Here is a 21,768-nt window from a genome sequence, read left to right as displayed (position 1 = left end):
TCGTCTCCGCCGGCGGAGGCTACTGCTGCCTCGTAACTCATAATGAACTGATGGGGGTCTGTCTTTCCGTTGAACTTTGGTAGTGTGATTGGCTTGTACGCTATTGGCCATGGCGACTGTTGTATGCCTACAGATAGTGGGGACTTGGGATCGATAGGCCTCTGCATCACCTGAGATGGCATCGTCGGCTGACTGATCACTGGCGTAGGGCCTTGTAGCATGGTTGCAGTTGGTGTTGCTGCGGAGGCTGGGATTGCGGAGGTTGACGCTGGTACTGCATGCTGCATACTTAGCATCTCAGCATGTAGGACTGCCAACTGCTGCCTTATTTCTGCTGCTTGTGCTGACGCTTGGATAGCTTGCTGATTAGCTGCGAATGCTGCTGCCATTCTGTCCCTCTCTTGTTGTGCTCTTTGCAACTGTGCTTGCAGCTGTTGCAGTTCTTGCTCGGGTGTTGTGGTTGAGTTTGGTTGGACCTTCGGATCTTGAATCTCTAGATCTTGGGGTTCCGGTGGTTGACCCTGGGCGTATGCTCTGGTGTCATCCTCCACTGGCGAGGTTGCATAGGTGCTACGAATGTTGCGCCTAGGCCTTCCTCGTTGACCCGTGGTCACTGCTGCTCTGGTGGTGGTCTTTCTTTTCCCTGCCATCGTTGGTTTGCCTTGGCCAAACCACGGTGGGCGCTAATGTTGAAACTAGGGGTTTCAGACAGTGTGGGGGAGACTGGGGCCTCCGCCCGTCAGGGGTCGCCTTCGGTCGGAGGCTCGGGATAGGCTCGATAGGTGAACTCGTGGGAAGCTGGCACAAAGAACTAGGGTTCCATTAATTCGTTCACCAACCAACCTGCACGGTTACAAGTGTTCCCTATTTATAGGGCTCAACTACTTCATGACAGAATTTATTACAATGCCCCTCAACTGCTACAGTACATTCTTGGAATATTCCGCCGCTAGCCTCTTGTTTGCGGGGCAATCCTGCCATACCGTCTCCGAGTAATGGGCCTCCATGAGCAGGCGACCCACCATGCCTCGGTCTTCGGCCCAAAGGCCTGGGTCCCCGGTGCTGGCTTCCATCTCCAGGGACGCGTCGCTGCCTCGGCGGGTCTCCGCCGGCCGGTCGGAGACATCTCCCGCGGGTCTCCGCCCGGCCGCGCGAGGGCCATGGCTCTCGACGCTGGCCTCCGCCATCGGGGGCGCGCCGTCGCCTCGGCGGGTCTCCGCCGGTCCGGTCGGAGACATCATCCGTAGGTCTCCGCCCGGCCGCGCAGGGGCCATGCTGGCACGTTCTGGCCTCCACCTTCAGGGGCGCGCCGTCGCCTTGCCGGGTCTTCGTCGGTCCGGTCGGAGACATCATCCGTAGGTCTCCGCCCGGCCGCGCAGGGGCCATACTGGCGCGTTTGCACGGACCACGGGCGCCTGCGCTTGAGTACCTGCACACCCTTAAGCAAGATTGTTTGTTTGATTAGTTCAGAGGTAGGGCGGCCTCCGCCCTTATTACCGGAGACGCCCGTAAGTCGGAATGGGGCGGCGTCCGCCTGGGCGGTCGGAGACGTGTGTGCCTGGCCCTGGCGGGATCCGCGACGAGCGCCCTTCGAGCATAGCCAGGAAAGTTCCTTTAGTCAGCGCCGGGTCTCCGTCCTAAGACAGTCGAAGACGCCTTGGCGACACCTTGCTGTCGGAGACCTTCGTCACTCGCCGAAGCCGTGTTACAACACATGGACTGATTCAACTCATTCAATTCTCCGCATGAATTGAATTGAATTGAATTGAATTTAGTTATTCGCCTACAGTTGGGTCGGATTTAATGGCCGGCCGGGTCGCGCGCGGCGGACGACTGCGATTCATAAAATTTCATTTCATCACGAACGAACCGCTTATGCTCGATATCGATGATCTCACTGCAGTGCAGTCCAATATGACTTGCGCAGCATTTCTGCAGGCCGACCCCTGCTTTTGCTTGCTATCAAATGTATAGGAGTAGCTTTCAGACAACTTTGCCGTCGTCCAAAGTCCAAGTATCCTCCGAGAAAGCGGCGGCGGCTGGGCCTGGGCGCGACAAAACTGGGCGGCGCTGGTCGGTCAGCCGGAACTCAAGACCAACTCAACAACGGGCGCGCCACGGCGCCAGTCGCCTCTACACTGAACCTGCAGCCGGAGACACTCCTTTGGGCGGACTGCCGGCTCCCTCCTCCCCTCTCACCTCTACCATCCCCTTCCTTCAGCTCCAATCCAGATTTGCTGTGCCTCCTTCATCCCCCGTCGCCTAGATTCCCCGGCGTGAATTGGAGAGACATCTCCTGGTTCGTGATTGCGTTTTGGCGAAAGACATCTGCTTTGCCGCTGCTCGTCACCTGCTCAGTCATCTCCCGCTCCAAGCCCGTTGCTCGTCGATCGACATCTGGGCGCCACCTCCTCCTTGCCGTTCGACATCTGCCTGGATAAGCTTCCAGTTCATCCACGCCACCTTCCTCCTCTGTGCCAGCTCTTACCGATCTTCCTGTGTTCCCTGCACCCCAGCATGTTCTACCCCATTGGTGAGCCACACTACTTCGCCCTTCTCTCATTTTTGCCAAAGTTCCTATTCCCAGTGCACACCGTGTAGAGTTATCACATCTCCAGTGGAGGCCAGCCCCCTATTCCGCCAGATCCACCACCACCTTTTCGCAAAATAGAACTCCACACCATGGCATCAGAATCGCTTGAAAATGATCTTGCAAGCTCTATGCAAGCGCTCCAAATCTCCGACCTGCCTATGCACCAAACCCGCTGCTGGCCAACTACACGCATTTGCCTCCACCGCTCCTGCCGTCTCTGGTGCTGTCACCGCCGGTTCGCAGCCCCACCTGCGTCATACGCTGCCCGTGCGACGCCACAGAGCCGCAGTGCCGCTGCGCCCCACCTTGCGCCGCTTCGCCCTTCCTCGGCAACGTCACAGGGGCGAGGCGTCGGTCGCGGCCCCTGCGGCCCGTCTTCGGCCGTCCCAGGTGCGTTCCTGCGGTGGGACCCTTCGCAAGCGACATTGCCGCTCTAGCCACTGACACATCTTGGCGCCGCGTACGCCAGCCAACAGTCACCATGGTCTACAATCCCCATTAGGAAAGTGCTGGCATGCAACGTGTGTGCATGCGTATGAATGCAGCAGTGTGTGTGATGAAGAGAGAGAATGCGGGCACAGGATGTGCAGTGCTTGCAGCCATTTTTGACCAAGAATCAGCGGGAGTAGAGAGGGAAGCGGCACAGACATGCAGGCCAGTCCATGCGCCCAAGCCATGTTGTCGTTCATGTCCCTGGCAGGAGTTAATGCGATGCATGCGGCCATGGAGATGTATGGGAGAGAGAGAAGTGGAGGAAGGCAGGCAGATGTACCAGCACTGCTCGACCAGCCAGTTTTTGTTACGAGCAGGGGAACCATGAAAAGAGACAAGAAAAAAAGGACAGCCATGCAACATAGAGAGAGAAATGAGAAGTTCCATGCCTCCGTCCACATGCAGCCAAATGAGAGGGAAGGTGCCCACTTTTTTTGTTTTTTTTTTGCTATTTTTTGAAAGTTTTTTATAAATATGTCCCTGAAGGTATGCTTTTAAAATCTAGACCCTTAGCTCGGTACCATCGTTGGTGGCGTCGAGCTTATAAGTCTCGGCGCCAAAGGGTTTGACGCCTAGGTCGGGGCCACGTTGGTGGCGTGGACGTTGACATGGTAAGCAGCACGCCGCCAAGATTTATTGCGCCGAGGTGGTGTTTTAACCCGGCGCCCAACCTTCCTGCCCGAGCCTTCTTCCTCTTCTTTCTCCTTCTCTCGGGTTTTTTCTCTCTCCACTTTGCCCTACCTCACGAATCGGCATATTGGACCTTGAAAATTTTGATTTGATCCGTACATCTTCGAGAGCAAGGTATCCTCGCTCCCTCCTAGTTTTTTTCACATCGATTCGGTATATATTAGTCGGATTTTTCAACTTAAGAATCGTCATTACTTAGGGTTTCATGCAATTTTAATATTTATATTATACAACCGTAGGATGCCAAGGCGTGAAAAATCTAGCAAACCAAGGTAACCTTAGCGCACGTTGTTATGTTATGGGTTCATTGTTGTGGATCAAATAGGAAACCCTAGGTGTATGGTTTAATGTTAATTGCTTTTGTTTTTTAGGACTAAAATGGCTAAATTATAGTTATGGCCGGATGACCAAAAATGTCTTCGATCCATTTGAAAGGTCCTAATGGCTATAGGGGGGTGAATAGCCTATTAAAAATTTCTTCAACAACACTTAAAAAACCGGTTAGACAATTATGAGGCGAAACGAGTGTTGCGCTAGCCTACTAAAAATGCAAGCCACCTACCACAATTCTAGTTTATGTAGTTTATATCCACACAATAATTATGTCACTACACTAAGTTAGTGTACTCTCAAAGGCTAACTAAAGAGCCACACTAACCAAACTAACAAGCTCTCGCAACTAGCTACACTAAAGAGCTTGATAACTAGTTTGCGGTAATGTAAAGAGAGTGACCAAGATGGTTATACCGCCGTGTCGAGGAGTGAACCAATCAATCATAAGAATCAATATCAATGAAGACCAATCACCTAGGAATCAAATGATGACACAATGATTTTTTACCGAGTTTCACTTGCCGGCAAGCTAGTCCTTGTTGTGGCGATTCACTCACTTGGAGGTTTACGCACTAATTGGCATCACATGCCAAACCCTCAATAGAGTGCCGCACAACCAACACAAGATAAGGATCACACAAGCCACGAGCAATCCATTAGAGTACCTTTTGGCTTTCCGCTGGGGAAAGATCAAGAACCCCTCACAATCACCATGATCGAAGCCGGAGACGATCACCATCCTCCGCTCGACGATCCTCGCTGCTCTAAGCCGTCTAGGTGGTGGCAACCACCAAGAGTAACAAGCGAATCCCGCAGCGAAACACGAACACCAAGTGCCTCTAGATGCAAACACTCAAGCAATGCACTTGGATTCACTCCCAATCTCACAAAGATGATGAATCTATGATGAAGATGAGTGAGAGGGCTTTGGCTAAGCTCACAAGGTTGCTATGTCAATGCAAATGGCCAAGAGAGTGAGCTCGAGCCAGCCATGGGGCTTAAATAGAGAGCCCCCACGAATAGAGCCGTTGGGCTCCTCACTACACTGAACACGGGGCGACCGGATGCTCCGGTCAGATTGATCGGACGCTGGACCCCAGCGTTCGGTCGCGCGATGCATGCCACGTGTCCCCTTTCGTCAAATACTGAGTGCCCGATCCCAATGGTCAAGTGATGACTGGACGCGCTGCTGCAAAGTGACCGGACGCTGGACCTCAGCGTTCGGTCGTTTCCAGTAAGCATCCAGAAGCGAGAAATCATGACCGGACGCGTCCAGTCATGCTCGACCGGACTCACCCAGCGTCTGGTCACTCGGCGTCTCCCCTGTGCGCTGCCACGTTAGCAGGACCAGACACAACCCTCCAGCGTCCGGTCACTATGTGACCCAACGTCCAGTCAGAGACCGACGCCAGTGTCTTTGCAGCTTTTACTGATCGGACGCACCGATCCAACCGAGGCCAGCGTCCGGTCACTTACAGTGACCTCCGTCTTTTCTGTATAGGGTGCCGATGGCACCATCGGACTATCCGCACTCTACGGGCGGACACTCTGCCGTTGAAGTTCCTAACCCTTGCTCAAATGTGTCAACCACCAAGTGTATCACCTTGTGCACATGTGTTAGCATATTTTCACAAACATTTTCAAGGGTGTTAGCACTCCACTAGATCCTAAATGCATATGCAATGAGTTAAAGCATCTAGTGGCACTTTGATAACCGCATTTCGATACGAGTTTCACCCCTCTTAATAGTACGGCTATCGAACCTAAATGTGATCACACTCACTAAGTGTCTTGATCATCGAAACAAAATGGCTCCTACCATTTATACATTTACCTTGAGCCTTTTATTTTTTCTCTTTCTTCTTTTCAATTCCAAACACTTGATCATCACCATGTCATGATCTTCATTTGCTTCACCACTTGGAATGTGCTACCTATCTTATGATCACTTTGATAAGCTAGGTTAGCACTTAGGGTTTCATCAATTCATCAAAACCAAACTAGAGCTTTCACCATTGCCTCTGCTAGTGGTGTTCCAGTGCTCATGTGCTTTTGCGACGATCCTTGCAAGGTAGCCAACTCCGATGAAGAGGACACGTATAGGCAGAGGTATTGGATGTGTTCCAATTTTGCGTTTGAGCCTACACTTCGTCAGCGCAGCATTAACAAGATGGTGAGGAATGGATGTTGTGTAATAATTATTTTATGTCATATGTCATGTTGCATGATTTTTTTTGTTTTGTAACAATTGCATTTGTTGCAGACCCCTCCACCACTCTATGATTTTGAGCAGTGGATCGACACTGAGATCGAACCTGAAGACAAGTAATGGATGCAGAAACTGTTGCGGTGAGAGCAAAGGACAAGGAGATGATGGAGAAGAGACGTAGAGAGGAGGCTACAGAAAAGGAGCACAAGGAAGAGGAGAAAAGGAGGTGTGTTGCTGCGTACAGGGAGGAGAGGGAGAAGAAGCTTGAACGTGCACGCTGAGCAAAAGCAGCGATGAAGGAGAATCTCGATGCCCTGAGGAAAAAAAGTGGCCTCGTTGCACTCAGTAGTTTCCATTACTGGCTAGTTCTATGGTTTATTTATGAACAATGTTGTCTATTGTTGGACTTTTCATTGTGTTGTCATGTAATGCACTTTAAGTATGGGCATGCTTAGGTCATGTACTGCGTTATTTAGTTTATCGGCATGTACTTATAGTATTATTGTGTTGTTTAATGTGTCATAGTATTGGACTTTTTATTATGTAGTTGTTTTCATTATTTGTGGTCATAATATCCAGTTTAATATTGCGGACATAGTGAAATGTGACCATGTGCTGCAAACAAAACCTAACGAAGTAGGACATTATATAATTCAACACACACAACACATGAAATGGCATGTGAGAACACCCAATTGGGATCATCTTCCTAAGGATGTTGGGAGGGAAACCTAGCTGAAGTACACCCTCAACTACGATGCCATCATCATCATGGCAATGTAGCTCCTCCCGAGCCCTTGCAACCAAATCACTAAATGAAGGTTTCTCATTGAATAACACAGGCACGCTTTGCATGTCAACAATCTCAACATATCCATAGCGATCTCTTTCCACGGTGCCTCTATGATATATGCTCACTAGGTTGTCCATCTATTTCATACACAAATCCAAACACATTTCGTTTAGTCTAAATTACGTGCCAACAACTACATACTAGGTAACTGCAAGCTTTGCAAATAACATAATAGCTAGCTCCATACATGTCCAACAACTAGGTTATCACCTTATTATTACTACATCACCAACTAATTAAACTAAATAGGTTATCATAACTAACTAAGTAGATAGCTAACTAAGTAAGTAAATAGTCTAACTAGGTTATCACCTAATCTCTAGATCACCAACTAATTAAAATTAATAGGTTATCATATTACCATCCTAAGTACATCAATAAACTAACTAATACACCACAATTCAACCTCACTATCTAACTACATAGCATATACACGAAATTTACCTGACAACGATGGCAGTGCACGACGCGGTGGAGAGCAGGAGGAGGCACCCGGCGCGGTGGAGGGCCGTGGGACGGGGTGGCGGAGAACGACCTACGCATCTGGCCGGACGTGGAGGACGGAGAGGCAGCAGCGCCTGGCCCAGCGTCACGGGACGGGCATGGTGCGATGGCCGTGGCTGGCCGGCCGACCGCGGCGGGGAGGCCGCCTCAAGCGGGGCGCGGCGGCGGCCGGGACAGGGGAGCGGGGTGTGAACGCCAGGGCGATGGTGCGGGGCGCAGACATTGGGCCGGGCCGCGCCGGTTGGCTGGCGCAGCATGGCCGGGACAGGGGCGCGGAAGCCGAGCCGAGCCGTGGCTACCGGGGCGGTGGGGCGGCCGGCCGGCGCAGTGCGGCTAAGACGGGGGCGCGGGGCGCGGACGCGGCGGACGGGACGGGGGCGCGGGGCGCGGTGGTGGGAGCAGCGCCGACGGCGGGGGGCGTCGGGCGAGAGAGAAGAAAGGAAGAGAGGAAAGGAAAGAAAGGAAGAGAGAAAGGAAAAGGACCCACCTGTAAAGACCGGCTCGGCGCCAGGATCTATGGCGTCAAACTCGACGCCAAGATCTACGGCGCCAAGTTTGGCGTCAAGATCCACGACGCCGAGCTGGCTGCCAGTCACCCCCGGCTCTACTTTGATGCCGACGTGGCCCTCCGACCTAGACGTCAAACCCTTTGGCGCCGAGACGTGTAAGCTCGGCGCCACCATCGATGGCACCGAGCGAAGGGTCCAGATTTTGAAAGCATATCGTTAGAGACATATTTGTGGAAAACTTAAAAAAAAAGGGCAAGAAAATAAAAAATTCGGGGGAAGGTGCGAGTGCAATGCATTCATAAAATGAGAGTAGACGCGGCAAGGCTGGAACACATGCCATGTGCAACTGCTGGCTCCGGCAAGCCATTTTTGACCGAACGGTGCAATGCCCAAGTGAAGACCGAGCAGGCTCAGCGTTGCTGTGCTGTGTCCGGTGCTTGCTGTGGTACAGAACCTAATGCAGTGCAATGCTGCCGTACACGGTGGATTACCCAGTACAGTGCTGCAGAGACTTAAGGAGGCCTAACCAAGAGGTCTCCCCTTTCCCACATGACTTAATGGACCCGAGAAAAGAAAAAGGCAGTCTCCAATGTCCGACTGCTGACGAGCGTGGCAAAAATTCTTGTGACCAGCTTCAACAGGCTTTGGCGCCAGCCTTCAAGACGCCACGGGCACAATGAGTCTCCTATCGTGGAATTGCCGGGGTTCGGACGGGACCCTCGGTAGTTCTAAAATGCTCCACCTTGCCCGTCTCATCGCATCCACGAACGCGCAGGTAACATTTATTTCTGAAACTAGAAATTCCAAGATAACATCTACTGCTTTAATAAACCGTTTCAATGTGGACAAAGCTTATATTGTTCCTGCTGAAGGCTAGTCTGGAGGCCTTTGGCTCCTCATCAAGCAGGATATAGATGTAGATGTTTTATCTGTTAGTCGGCACTTCTTCATTACTTTGTGTGAATATAAGCGATGCATGAAAAAAATTGGTTTAGTTTGTGTGTACGGTGATCCTCATCACCAAAAAACGGCTAGCATGTGGGCTCAAATTAAATCTTTTGTTCTAACATATTCGAATTTGCCTATCTTATGCATGGGAGACCTTAATAATATCATGAATGTTAATGAGAAAATGGGTCCTAGGCCCGCTAATGTTAGAAGAATATCTGAATTTTGCTGCTTGATAAAAGATTGTGGTTTATTTTATCTTGGTTACAATCGGCCGGCTTATACCTGGACTAACAAACGGTTTAATACTAATCCCACATATGAGCGTTTGGATAGATGTCTTGGCAATGCAGATTGGTGTTCGGCCTTCCCCACGACCACAGTTTACCACCTTCCAATGATGAAAAGCGACCACGCGCCGATTCTAGCGGTCCTCAACTCCACTAGAACTAAAACTAACAAACCTTTCAAATTTGAAAATAGGTGGCTTTTGGAATAGGACTTTCAACAGGTGGCGAAGAATAGCTGGCAAAAATCTCATCGGCGACCATTCCACCAAAAAGCCAGATATCTTGCCTATGATCTAAAAACTTGGAGAAAAACCAAGCCCAAGCTCAATGACCAGCTCCAAACCATCGAGCATCAACTTCTACAACAACAGACTCTACCACCCCACTTGCAAAACCACAATCTTCAGAAAGATCTCACCCATCAGCATCACATCATCCTAGCTAAACAAGAAACCTTCCACAGACAGAGATACAAGAAAAATTGGACCACCAAAGGAGATAAAAATACTTCCTTCTTTCATCAAACCATCCTTAAGCGAGCCAGAAGAAATCGTATTACTCATCTACAGAATCCAGATGGCACCACCTCAACCACTCCGCAGCAGTTGGCAGACACAATCAGGAACTACTTCAGTGACATTTTCTCTTCATAGTATTTTGCAGGAATCTGGTGACCAGAATGAAGTGAATCAAAATGACACTACCACGGAACAGGTACCTGCAACTGACGCCTATACTTTGTCTATCCCAGATTTGCAGGTTGAGCTCGACAACGATGACCTGTTGCAGCCTCCTGCATCGGGCCTGTTGGTCTGACATCTTTGGATGGGTCGTCGGTGTTTTGCCATGGGAAGTCGGAGCTGCTACGATGACTCATGGTTGTGTGTACTCTACCACGTTGCGTGGGTGGGCTAACCTTTCGTGGTGTTTGGCGCCACGCTTGGTTACCTTTGCTTGTATATAAACTTCTTTTATCTTAATTGAAAGGCAGAGCTCCTGCCATTGTTTCAAAAAAAAGATTTGTAGGAGCTTCACATAATTGTCAAGCAGAGAGAAGTAATGCGGCCTCGGGCCCAGACGGCCTCAACACTGCCTTCTATATGGCAACCTGGAGATGGATTAGCGATGACGTGCATCACCTGGTATCTACTTTCTACCATAATGGCCGGTTGCCCACCAACATCAATGACACTTTCATTGCCCTTATCCCTAAAACAGCTGCTCCTGCTACTACCAAAGATTTTCGTCCCATTAGCCTTTGCAACGTCAGCTACAAGATCATGGCTAAATCTCTTGCTGATCACCTTAAACATCACGTTTCTCATATCATTCATCCCACTCAGGCTACTTTTGTGCAAGGTAGGCACATTGCTTCCAATATTATCCTTGCCCAGGAAATTGTTCACTCCTTTAGCCTCAAATCCTGGAATCAAAAAGCCTTCATGCTTAAGCTTGGCCTCGCTAAAGCTTTTGATCATATTGAATGGAGCTTCATTGTCACTGCTCTTCGTAGACAGGGCTTCCAAGACCACTTCATTTCACTTATATATGCTTGCATTTCTACCACTTCTCTATCGGTTCTTGTCAATGGTGAGCCTACTACTGCTATTTATCCTCAGCGTGGAATCAGGCAAGGCTGTCCTCTTTTCCCTTATCTTTTTGTTCTGCCTGTCAATGAGCTTTCGTTAAGCCTTCAAAGCAATTTGCACAACAATAACATCCAGGGCATCAAGCTTGGCCACAACAGCCCTTGTATCCATTCTTTGTTGTTTGCAGATGACTTAATCATTTGAGGGCAGGCATCGTTTTCTGAAGCTGCAACCATCAATACCACTATCCAACATTTCTGTGCTGCCTCGGGCCAAATTCCCAACCTCAGTAAGTCTGCTATCCTTTTTAGCAAGCATGTTGATAATACCACTAAGCAGGCTGTCAAATCTATCTTTCCTGTGCCTGATCTGAACCCAAATTCCATCCACTTGGGCCATCCTCTTATTTTCAATCACAAAGATCGTCCTAAAGCTTATGATTTCATTCTCAACAAATTCAAAGCTAAGCTCACAACTATTAAAGCCAATAAACTCAATCATGCTGGTCGCCTCACTTATATTAACTCGGTTCTTGCTTCCATTCCGATTTACTACATGTCCACAGTGCTCTTTTCCAAAACTTTCATTGAAAAAATCACCTCCATCATCAGGAGATTTTGGTGGGCTAGTGTGTAGGAAGATGCTACTTCCTCCCCCTTTTATTTCAGATCTTGGGATGACATTTGTCAACCTAAAGATAATGGGGGCCTTGGTATTAGAAACCTCTTCCATGTCAATCGCAGTCTCATCATCAGAGCAGCCTGGAATATAGCCACCGACAAAGACCCCTTTCTTACATCAGTCCTCAAAGCCAAATATTACCCGAATACTTCCTTCTGGCTTGCTAAAAATGTCACATCCAAATCTATCTTCTAGGCTTCTATCCTTCAGATTAAGCATGATCTTACTCAGAACTGCACTATTCAAATTCACAGAGGTAACTCAAGCATATGGTCTACCCCTTGGTGTCCTTTTTGGGATTCCATTCATGATCACCTGATTTTGCCTGTCACTAGGCCCAGCCTCCCTCAAACTGTTCCAGATCTCTGGAACCCAGATACTCAGTCTTGGAATGATGCTCTTATCTATGAGATTTTTTATTCTTAGGCTACACAGGCCATTACCCAAGTTCAAATTGTTCCCTCTCAGCAGATAGACATGGTCAGGTGGAAGCCGGCCAAGGATGGTATATGCACATCAAAAGCAGCTTTCAGGTTTCTAAACTCTCAACTGTAGTTTAGCTCCCTCATCAGGGACCCAGAAGCGTCACACCGCAGGCCATGTACATCCTCAAAAGGGCTTGGAAGCACAAGATGCTTCCTCCTCTCCTCAAAACCTTTTGCTGGAGATTAATCAGAAGAGCCATATCCTCAAAACCTGCAACAACTCTGAAAATGATGATCACCTCTTTTTCCAATGCACCTTTGCGAGAGCTGTTTGGTTCTCTGCAAATCCACCTTTATGCTCTTCACTCTTACCCAATGAGCAGGATGGTGTACAAGAATCCCTTGTCCAGCTTATCAACCAACAAACCACTGATGAATAGATGATGCTCATTCTCACCACTATGTGGTACATATGGAAAGCTAGGAACGATCTCAGATTTCAGAACAAATCCTAGAATGTTTGGTAGGTACATCATGCTGTGGCTGCCGACATTGCGGCCAGCTCACTTCAGGAGCAAGACCAGGCGCCCCAGCAAGGCTTCTTCGGAGAAGAAGCACATCAACCCCAACGTCTGACGGCGTTGCGGTAAGATGGGCCATTGGGAATGGGAGTGCCCAAATCGCAAGCAGGAGAAGAAGGCTCAGGCTCACCTGGCGCAAGCCGACGATGAGGATGAGGCCATTATCCTAATGTCGACATTCTGTGCACTGCACGACGTCGAGGCCAAGGAGAGGGAAGAGGCGACGATGGTGGAAGGGCTTGGGAAGGCCCTGAAGACTGTCAACCTCGATGAACCACACACCGAAGTTCACCTCAGACGTGTGGGCGCCGACTAGGAGCAGCGGTGGTATCTGGACTCTAGTGCCAGTAACCACATGACGGGCTCCAAGGCATCCTTCTCCGAGCTCGACGACGATGTTACCGGTACGGTGAAGTTTGGTGATGGCTCAAGGGTGGCTATCTAAGGGCGTGGCACCATTATCTTCAGGTGCCAGAACGAGGAGCAACGCGCGCTAATGGATGTATATTACATCCCACAGCTGTGTTCCAACATCATCAGCATTGGTCGGCTAGATGAGCGTGGTAGCGATGTACTGATCAAGGACAGAGTCCTTAGGATCAGGGACCGGGAGCAATGACTTCTCGCCAAGGTGAAGAGGTCCCTAAACTGGTTGTACCTGCTCGACCTGAAGGTAGAGCAGCCAGTGTGCCTGGTGACAATGCACTCTGAGGAACCGTGGATGTGGCATGCCCGGTTCGGACATCTCAGCTTCAACGCGCTTAGTCGACTGGAGAAGATGGTCCGAGGGCTACCCCACATCAAGCACGGAGGCGAGTTGTGTGACAACTGCCTGGCCAGGGAGCAGAGGAGGCTACCATTCCCAAAGGTGGCCGAGTATCGCACGAAGGACGCTCTCGAGCTCGTCCATGGCAACCTCTGTGGGCCGATCACGCTTGCTACAAATGGTGGTCGGCGGTACTTTCTCCTATTCGTAGATGATTGCAGTCGCTACATGTGGCTGTAACTCCTGACAAGCAAGGATGAAGGGGCAGTGGCGATCAAGAAGTTCAAGACACACGCGGAGGCCGAGAGCGGCAAGAAGCTCCGCGTGTTGAGGACTGATCGTGGCGGTGAATTCACTTCGGTGGAGTTCGCTGCGTACTGCGCGGATCAGGGTGTGGGGCAACACCACACCACACCATACTCACCACAATAGAATGGCATGGTGGAGAGGTGGAACCAGATGGTGGTCGGCATGGCCCGATCCATGATGAAGGCCAAAGGCATGCCGGCAAGGTTCTGGGGAGAGGCGGAGACCACGGCGGTGTTCATCCTCAACCATGCTCTGACCAAGGCCCTAACGGGCAAGATGCCGTTCAAAGCTTGGTATGGCCGCAAGCCAAGCGTGTCCTTTCTCCGGACATTTGGCTGCATCGGCCACATTAGGAAGACAAAGCCGAACCTCACCAAGCTGGAGGACAGGAGCACACCGATGGTGTTCCTGGGCTACACGAAGGGTACCAAGGCGTACCATCTCTATGACCCACATGGAGACAAGGTGCTTGTCTCGCACGACATCGTGTTCGACGAGGAGGTGGCTTGGGACTGGAGCCGTCCGAGCACGGGGGAAGTTGGTGGCTTCACCAGCACCTTCATCGTCGAACACTTGGTCATCCACGGTGGTAGAGATGCTTGGGAAGAGGTGCTGAGCACTCCGAGAGGAGCGCCGAGCACTCCGGCGGTAGAGCCGAGCATTCCTGGGGCAGTGCCGAGCACTTCGAGAGGGATGTTGAGCACTCCAGGAGGAGTGTCGAGCACTCCTACAGGGATGTCGAGCATGCCAGGAGTGGTGCCAGGAGGTTCTGCAGTGGTGGCGACCACTCCAGGATGGGTGCTGAGCACTCCCGTGGTGGAGCCAAGACGTCTTGTAGTGGTGCCAACAACTCCAAGACTAAGGCTGAGCACTCCTATAGTGTGACTGAATACTGCAGGAGTTATGACGAGAAGTCCAGAAGTAGTGCCGAGCACTAAACCTGGGGTGCCGAGCACTTCAGGTAATGTACCAAGCACTCTGGCAGAACAGGGAACTCCATCAACACTGATCGAGTTCGCCTCACCTCCAAGTGACATCACTGAGTTCGTGGATGCCTTCCACGAAGGTGAGGAGGTGCGGTTCCGCAGGCTGGACAACATCGTCGGCGACACAGGACCCTCAGGACTGGCTGATCGGCTGCTCAATGACGCAGAGCTGCTGCTCATCAGTGTAGAGGAACCACCCACATTCACGCTGGCCGAGTGAGACGAAAACTAGAGATGGGCGATGCTGGAGGAGATGAAGGTGATCGAGAAAAACAAGACATGGCAGCTCATCGATCCACCTCAAGGATGCCGTCCGATCAGCCTGAAGGGGGTGTACAAGGTCAAGCGGAATGAGCTCGACGCCATTGTCAAGCACAAGGAACGCCTTGTCGCCCAAGGCTTTATTCAGCGTGAGGGCATAGACTTCGAGAAGGTCTTTACGCTAGTAGCGCGCATGGAGTCGGTCCATTTGCTACTAGCCTTGGCAGTAGCAAAGGACTGATGCGTCCATCACTTGGACGTTAAATCGGCCTTCCTCAACGGCGAGCTGGCGGAGACGGTTTTCATCAGGCAACCTTCAGGTTTTGTCGTCAAGGGAGAGGAGCACAGGGTGCTCCGACTGCGCAAGGCGCTCTACGGGCTACGGCAGGCCCCCCGAGCATGGAACACCAAGCTTGACGCCATGCTGGGCGAGCTTAGGTTTCAGCGGTACGCAACCGAGCACACACTCTACACATGGCAACGGGGGAAGGAGGAGCATGTCGTCGGCGTGTATGTGGATGACTTAATCGTCACCGGCGCACGCACGGAGGATATCAATAGCTTCAAGCGCGAGATGGCGGCTCGTTTTCGAATGAGCGATCTCGGCGCACTCTCCTACTACCTCGGCATTGAGGTGAGACAGGGAAAGGAGGAACTCATGCTCGGTCAGAGCGCGTATGCCTCGAAGCTGTTGGAGAGAAGCGGCATGGCTGAGTGCAAGCCATGCGTGACTCCGATGAAGGAGCAGCTGAAGCTGATGAAGGCTAATACCGTGACGAAGGTGGATGCAACACTCTATCGGAGCATCGTCGGCGGTCTGCGCTACCTAGTCCACATGAGGTTGGACATTGCGTTCGTCATGGGCTACGTCAGTCGCTTCATGGAGGATCCCAGAGAGGATCACTGGGCTGCGGTGAAGCGGATACTGTGCTATGTCAAAGGGACGGTGGATCAGGGTATCATCTTTACTAAGACCAATGGGAGTAGGCTGCAGCTCACTGTATTCAGCGATGCAGACATGGCAGGGGATATCGACGGACGACGGAGCAACTCTGACGTGCTCGTCTTCCTCGGGTCGGCCCCAATTTCATGGCTGTCGTTGAAATAGAAAGTGGTGGCGCTATCTACGTGCAAGGCAGAGTACGTAGTGGCGGCCACAGCGGCGTGCCAAGTTGTGTGACTATGCCGGCTGCTGGGCGAGCTGACTGGCGTGGAAGCTCACCCACCAGCATTGATGGTGGACAACCAGCCCGCCATCGCTCTCGTGAAGAATCCGGTTCTACACGACCGGAGTAAACGCATCGACGTGAAATTTCATTTCCTCAAGGACTGTGTCGATGGAGGGCAGATCGTCATCAAGTTCGTCGAAACTGGTCGGTAACTCGCGGACGTCCTCACCAAGCCGCTCGGACGTCTTCGACTCGCGGAGCTGAAGGAGATGATCGACATGGAGGGGTACAAGGGTTAGCAGTAGGATTAGGGGAAGATTATTAGATAATCTACTGCTACCTTATGTAAACACAACAAGGGAAGACGGCGCCGAAAAGGCCTCCTGCTATGATACTGTAGTCGCTGTAGGTGCAGGCGCCACACGGCTCACCTGCAGCACTGTAGGCACATGCAGAAGCCGGCGCAGAATCAGCCCTATATGTTATCTAGTCACTGTTGCAGCAGGGTAGCTGTACTGAGACTAGATGGATAGAGTTGTATAAATAGACTACTATGGCAACTCAGTAAAGAGAGTTCAGATTTGCCATCTCTCAGATAGAGCTTCGGCCAACGCTGGTGTACATGCTCTGTTCTCCCTTCTTCTTCTAGCTCTAGCCATAGTGTGTAGGGACGAACAACGCTTATTCGTGGTTGGCACGGCTAGTGGATGCTCGACAACACTGGCAGATATTTGACAAGACTGATGAGTGGTTTAGTCATCTAAACCGGTGATCCTGGACCAACGATGCATGCAGCCCGTGCATGTGGTGTGCATGAGCAGCAGGCCCACGCTCAGACATGCAGCATGCAGGGAACCCAAGCATGCGGCCAACATCTTTTGATTAACACTGCCAACACATCCATTGCAGGCAATGTTTTTTCTTATGCAGGTGGACATATCACGCCAGGAGAAAATTCGCGAGGTTCCGGTCCTATCTCAGGACTAGCAAACCTCCAAACTCGTTTGCCTTTTCAGGTACCCTTGCCAGCCCTACTACCAGGCGTCAGATGCTACACTGATGCTGCAATCACCCCAGATCAAGCCGATCAACAGATGAGGAAAGCAGGCCTTGGCCTATTCATCCTGGATCCCAGGATAAAATTGATGATTCATATCAAAGCGATCGCAAACACCGTTTCCTCAGTCCTCTTGGCTGAGGCTTCGGCACTCTCTCTTGCCGGCATCATCACCTCTGCAATGCAAATTCAAGAAGTTTTCTTCCTCACTGACGACCAACAGAAGGTGCAGTTCTTCAATGGATCGGATCAACAGAAGGTGCAGTTCTTCAATGGATCGGATCTCTCCAACCCACCTCAATGGGACATCAAGCCATTTACTCAGAAATTCCTAAATGCAACATCAACCATGGCTGCGAAAGTGGCTAAAATATCTAGAAGACTAAATGCAACAGCGCACACGTTAGCTTCTCAAGCTTTCAGATCGGTTTCTCCTGATAGCAATCAAGTTAACATTCTCTGTTCAAATTGTAATCATGCTTCCAGTTGCCCAACTAGAGTGGCACTGCAGAATGTAAACTGGGAACCTTTCATTCCCACTGCAGTTTCATGCTGCTAATATAATAAAGTATGCCATTTATCAAAAAAAAAGACCAACTCAACAACGGACGGCAAAAGCTTGCTAGTAGATGTAACGCCCGAACCGGAAAGACGGCTAAGGCCCACTCTATATGTTGAATGAACCACATCCGCTAATTAACTCTCTTGCGCTTTCATCCTCGCTTCACGCAAAAGGATCGATCCGGAGTTAACAACCTCTCAGGTCCAGGCTTTTAACTTGGTTAAGCTATCCTTCTGTTTTCAGCATGGTACTAACTTCTACCACTACAGTGTTTTCCATAGCTACAGTACCTCCGAATTCAGTCTGGCCCAACTGGCCCAATGGGCTGGGTGCACCATCAGAGGTGGCACAGCCCACAAAGATCAAGACGTGCACGACAAGATATTATATAGTACCAAATATGCTACTTTTCTTGTAACCCTACCCCTCCAGAGTATATAAGGAGAGGCAGGGGTCCCCTAGTGGACATGATCCATACATCTCAATGCAATACATCAGAGCACAGGATGTAGGTATTACGTCATACTGACGGCCGAACATGTCTAAATCTTGTGTCTTGGTGCTTCTATTACCATCTCGCTCCTGATCTCGCTCACCTCTATGACAAATCTACCATTGTGGGATACTCCTCGCTGGACTGCCGAGCATCTTTTGTCGACAGTTGGCGCGTCAGGTAGGGGTGTGCGCTTGATCCATGGCGAGCCAGATGGACCTCAAATCAACAACGCGTTCTCGTCATCAATCTCGTGGAGATCAATACCGGTCCACGACGATGATTCATCGCTGGCTACATCAGCCCCCGCGACAGCAGATCCGATCTCGGAACCACCTCCGATGTCACCTTCATCAACAACTCGCCGCCCGCTTCCTCGCTACCAGAGGAGATAGACCAACAACGACGATCTGATCATATCCATCGATCGGGTCGGTCTGAAGCTCGTCGAATGCCTCTCCATCGCCGAATCGGCTCTGGACACTCTGGTTCAGCGCCGACCACCCTCTGATCCAGATTTATCGGAGGCTGCTCGGGAAACTCCAGGGGTTACGGCCCTACCCTTTGGGTTCACCAACGCCGACGCCGCTTACCAACATGCCCTGAGGGACAGATTCGCCGACCAGGTTGAAGACGTCCATCCTCTCGCCAACCAGATAGCGCCATACGCCGCCGACCAGTCGTTCTGTCTAAAGCTAAGTCACGCTTTAATATTTTTCTAAGAGTTAAATGCACCAAAGGTCCATTAACTTGTGAGGAGGTTTCGGTTAGGTCCATCAACTTCCAAAGAGACTTTTTGGGTCCATAAACTTTGTACGTCGTATCACTTAGGTCCATACCTCTCCACGTTGGCTTCTCGTGCTGATGTGGCATGATGTCGTGGCCATGAGGGCGTGCATGCAGGTGTGGGGGAACACCGGCAACTACACGGCCAACTGCACCTACCAGTCCAACCTCGTAAGCCTCGCCACGGCGCTCTCCAGGAACGCCTACGCCGCTGCAGGCACACGAACAGGAACCGCCGCCACCGCTGCTGTGGCCATGCGGGCGTGCGAGCAAGTACTGCCGCCGCTGCCACATGGGCACAAAAGGCGGATGGCGCGGCCGGCGCCGATAGAGAAGGAGAGCAGCAAGCCACTGCCGTGGTCACAAGAAAGCTCCGGGTGGGTGCTAGAGCCATCGAGCCGGTCAGGCGAGGGCACGACTAGCGCGATGCAGAGGGTGAGCATGCAGCTTCACATCCCGCTGAAGGAGCTGAGGTCGGCCACTGACAACTTCCACGAGCGCAACCTCATCGGCGTGGGCGGCTTCGGCAATGTGTACCGCGGTACGCTCCACGACGACACCCGCGTGGCGGTGAAGCGCGCAACGTGCGCGTCCAGGCAGGGCCTGCCGGAGTTCCAGACGGAGATCGTGGTGCTGTCCCGCATCGGGCACCGGCACCTGGTGTCGCTCATCGACTACTGCAACGAGCAGGCGGAGATGATCCTAGTGTACGAGTACATGGAGAAAGGCACGCTGCGGAGCCACCTGTACGGGCCGGACTCCGACAGGGCGGCGCCGCTGTCGTGGAAGCAGCGACTGGAGGTGTGTATCAGCGCCGCCAGGGGGCTACACTACCTGCACACGGGCTACTCCGAGAACATCATCCACCGTGATGTCAAGTCCACCAACATCCTCCTCGGCGACGGGTTCATCGCCAAGGTGGCCGACTTCGGGCTGTCGCGCATCGGCTCGTCATTCGGGGAGACGCACGTGAGCACGACTGTGAAGGGCAGCTTCGGGTACCTGGACCCGGAGTACTTCAAGACACAGCAGCTGACGGACCGCTCCGTCGTCTACTCCTTCGGGGTGGTGCAGTTCGAGGTGTTGTGTGCGTGGCCGGTGATCGACTAGGCGCTGGAGCGCGACTAGATCAACCTCGCTGAGTGGGCCGTCGGGTGGCAGTGGCGCGGGCAGCTAGACCGGATCGTCGACCCGCGGATCCTCGGGGAGGTGAACGAGAACTCGCTTCGCAAGTTTGCGGAGACGGCAGAGCAGTGCCTGGTGGACTACGGGCAGGAGCGGCCGTGGTCCATGGGCGACGTGCTATGGAACCTCGAGTACTGTCTGTAGCTGCAGAAGATGCACGTGCGGTGGGACGCGTTCGAGGATAGCGGCGTCGTCGGCACACAGTTCCCCGAGGATGTCGTCGTGCCACGCTGGGTGCCGTCGTCGACGAGCTTCCTGACGACAGGCGATCCGGACGACACGGTCGTCACCGACGTGGGAGTCACCAACAGCAAGGTGTTCTCCTAGCTCAGCAGCGGCAAGGGCCGATGATGAGCTGCTGGTGGTGCCGACGGACTTGCTCACACTCCCACACCGGTCAGGCGGTTGTTGCTGGCATCAAACGCTTGTAGCGCAACGTAGCCTCCGATGGAGGCGGGGATGGCGCCCGAGAAGCGGTTGTTGAAGAGGTAGACGCCGCGGCCGCAGCCGCGCAGGCCGCCACCACCGGCGAGCACGTAGGAGGCATGAGCGTTGACCCGTAGATCCACCCGATGCGCCGCCCCACTCCGTCTTGTCCTCGTAGAAGCACGAGATGACGCTGATGGCCTCCGCGATGGTGGCCGTGTCAAGCGGCTCACGGGGCATGGCCATGGCTCAGGTACCGTGGCATGATTCCAAGTATATCACCAAGGCATCGCCGGTAGTCAGCCAGCGCCATGTCCGGCGTGCACTGCGTGAGGCCAGAGATGGTGGGGTCGGTGGCATCGAACGCCTCCTCCCCTGTGGCGAACAGCCTGGTAGAGTCCGCCGCCGCGTAGTCGCCGGTGGCATTGAGGAGCACGCGGACGACGGCGTCGAACACCTTGACCGGCGAGCTGACGTTCAGCGAGTTCATGAGGATCAACTCGTTGTTGCTGGTGGTGTCGTCCAGGAAGTCCATGTTGGAGAAGCGGAGGTAGCAGCCGTCGTAGTAGACGGTGGCGTCCTTGTCGAAGGCGCACAGCTGCTGCGCGCTCTGGAAGGCAGTGGTGACACAGGACCCGCATGCCGTGGCATTGGCGTCCCCGCGGCAGAGCGCCAGCGCGTACGTGATGTCCGGGAGGACGCCGACGCTGCCCTTGGCGAAGAGCGTCCGGGACAAGGAGGCGTTCCTGGAGAGCACCGTGGCGAGGCTTGCGAGGTTGGACTGGTAGGTGCTGTTGGCCGTGTAGTTGCCGGTGTTCCCCCACACCTGCATGCACGCCCGCATGGCCACGGCATCATGCCACATCAGCACGAGAAGCCAACGTGGAGAGGTATGGACCTAAGTGATACGATGTACAAAGTTTATGGGCCCAAAAAGCCTCTTTGGAAGTTGATGGACCTAACCGAAACCTCCTCATAAGTTAATGGACCTCTGGTGCATTTAACTCTTTTTCTAAATATTCTCCAATCTTCGTTAATCGCCATGATGTTTCTCCGAGCTGTTTTCTCCAT

General features: G+C 52.2%; 2 protein-coding genes and 1 pseudogene across 2 annotated transcripts; 2 read left to right on the top strand and 1 right to left on the bottom strand.

Annotated features, from left to right (window-relative positions):
• The first annotated feature begins 6,436 nt into the window (after positions 1-6,436).
• Positions 6,437-8,342, top strand: LOC136469086 (uncharacterized). The gene is made up of 2 exons (XM_066467415.1): positions 6,437-6,587; positions 7,597-8,342. Exons 1-2 carry the CDS (start codon positions 6,437-6,439, stop codon positions 8,340-8,342), a joined length of 897 nt encoding a protein of 298 aa, XP_066323512.1.
• A 10,843-nt stretch (positions 8,343-19,185) lies between these two features.
• LOC136469078 (probable receptor-like protein kinase At5g24010) lies at positions 19,186-20,622 on the top strand (annotated as a pseudogene).
• A 304-nt stretch (positions 20,623-20,926) lies between these two features.
• On the bottom strand, positions 20,927-21,541 carry LOC136469069 (cysteine-rich receptor-like protein kinase 10). The gene has a single exon (XM_066467404.1). It carries the CDS (start codon positions 21,539-21,541, stop codon positions 20,927-20,929), a length of 615 nt encoding a protein of 204 aa, XP_066323501.1.
• Positions 21,542-21,768: the final 227 nt, after the last annotated feature.

The sequence above is a fragment of the Miscanthus floridulus genome, chromosome 1 (assembly GCF_019320115.1).
Source record: "Miscanthus floridulus cultivar M001 chromosome 1, ASM1932011v1, whole genome shotgun sequence".
In the NCBI taxonomy this organism is placed as follows: Eukaryota; Viridiplantae; Streptophyta; class Magnoliopsida; order Poales; family Poaceae; genus Miscanthus; species Miscanthus floridulus.
The sequence above is the reverse complement of the archived record's forward strand: the minus strand, read 5'-3'. Positions and strand labels throughout refer to the sequence as shown.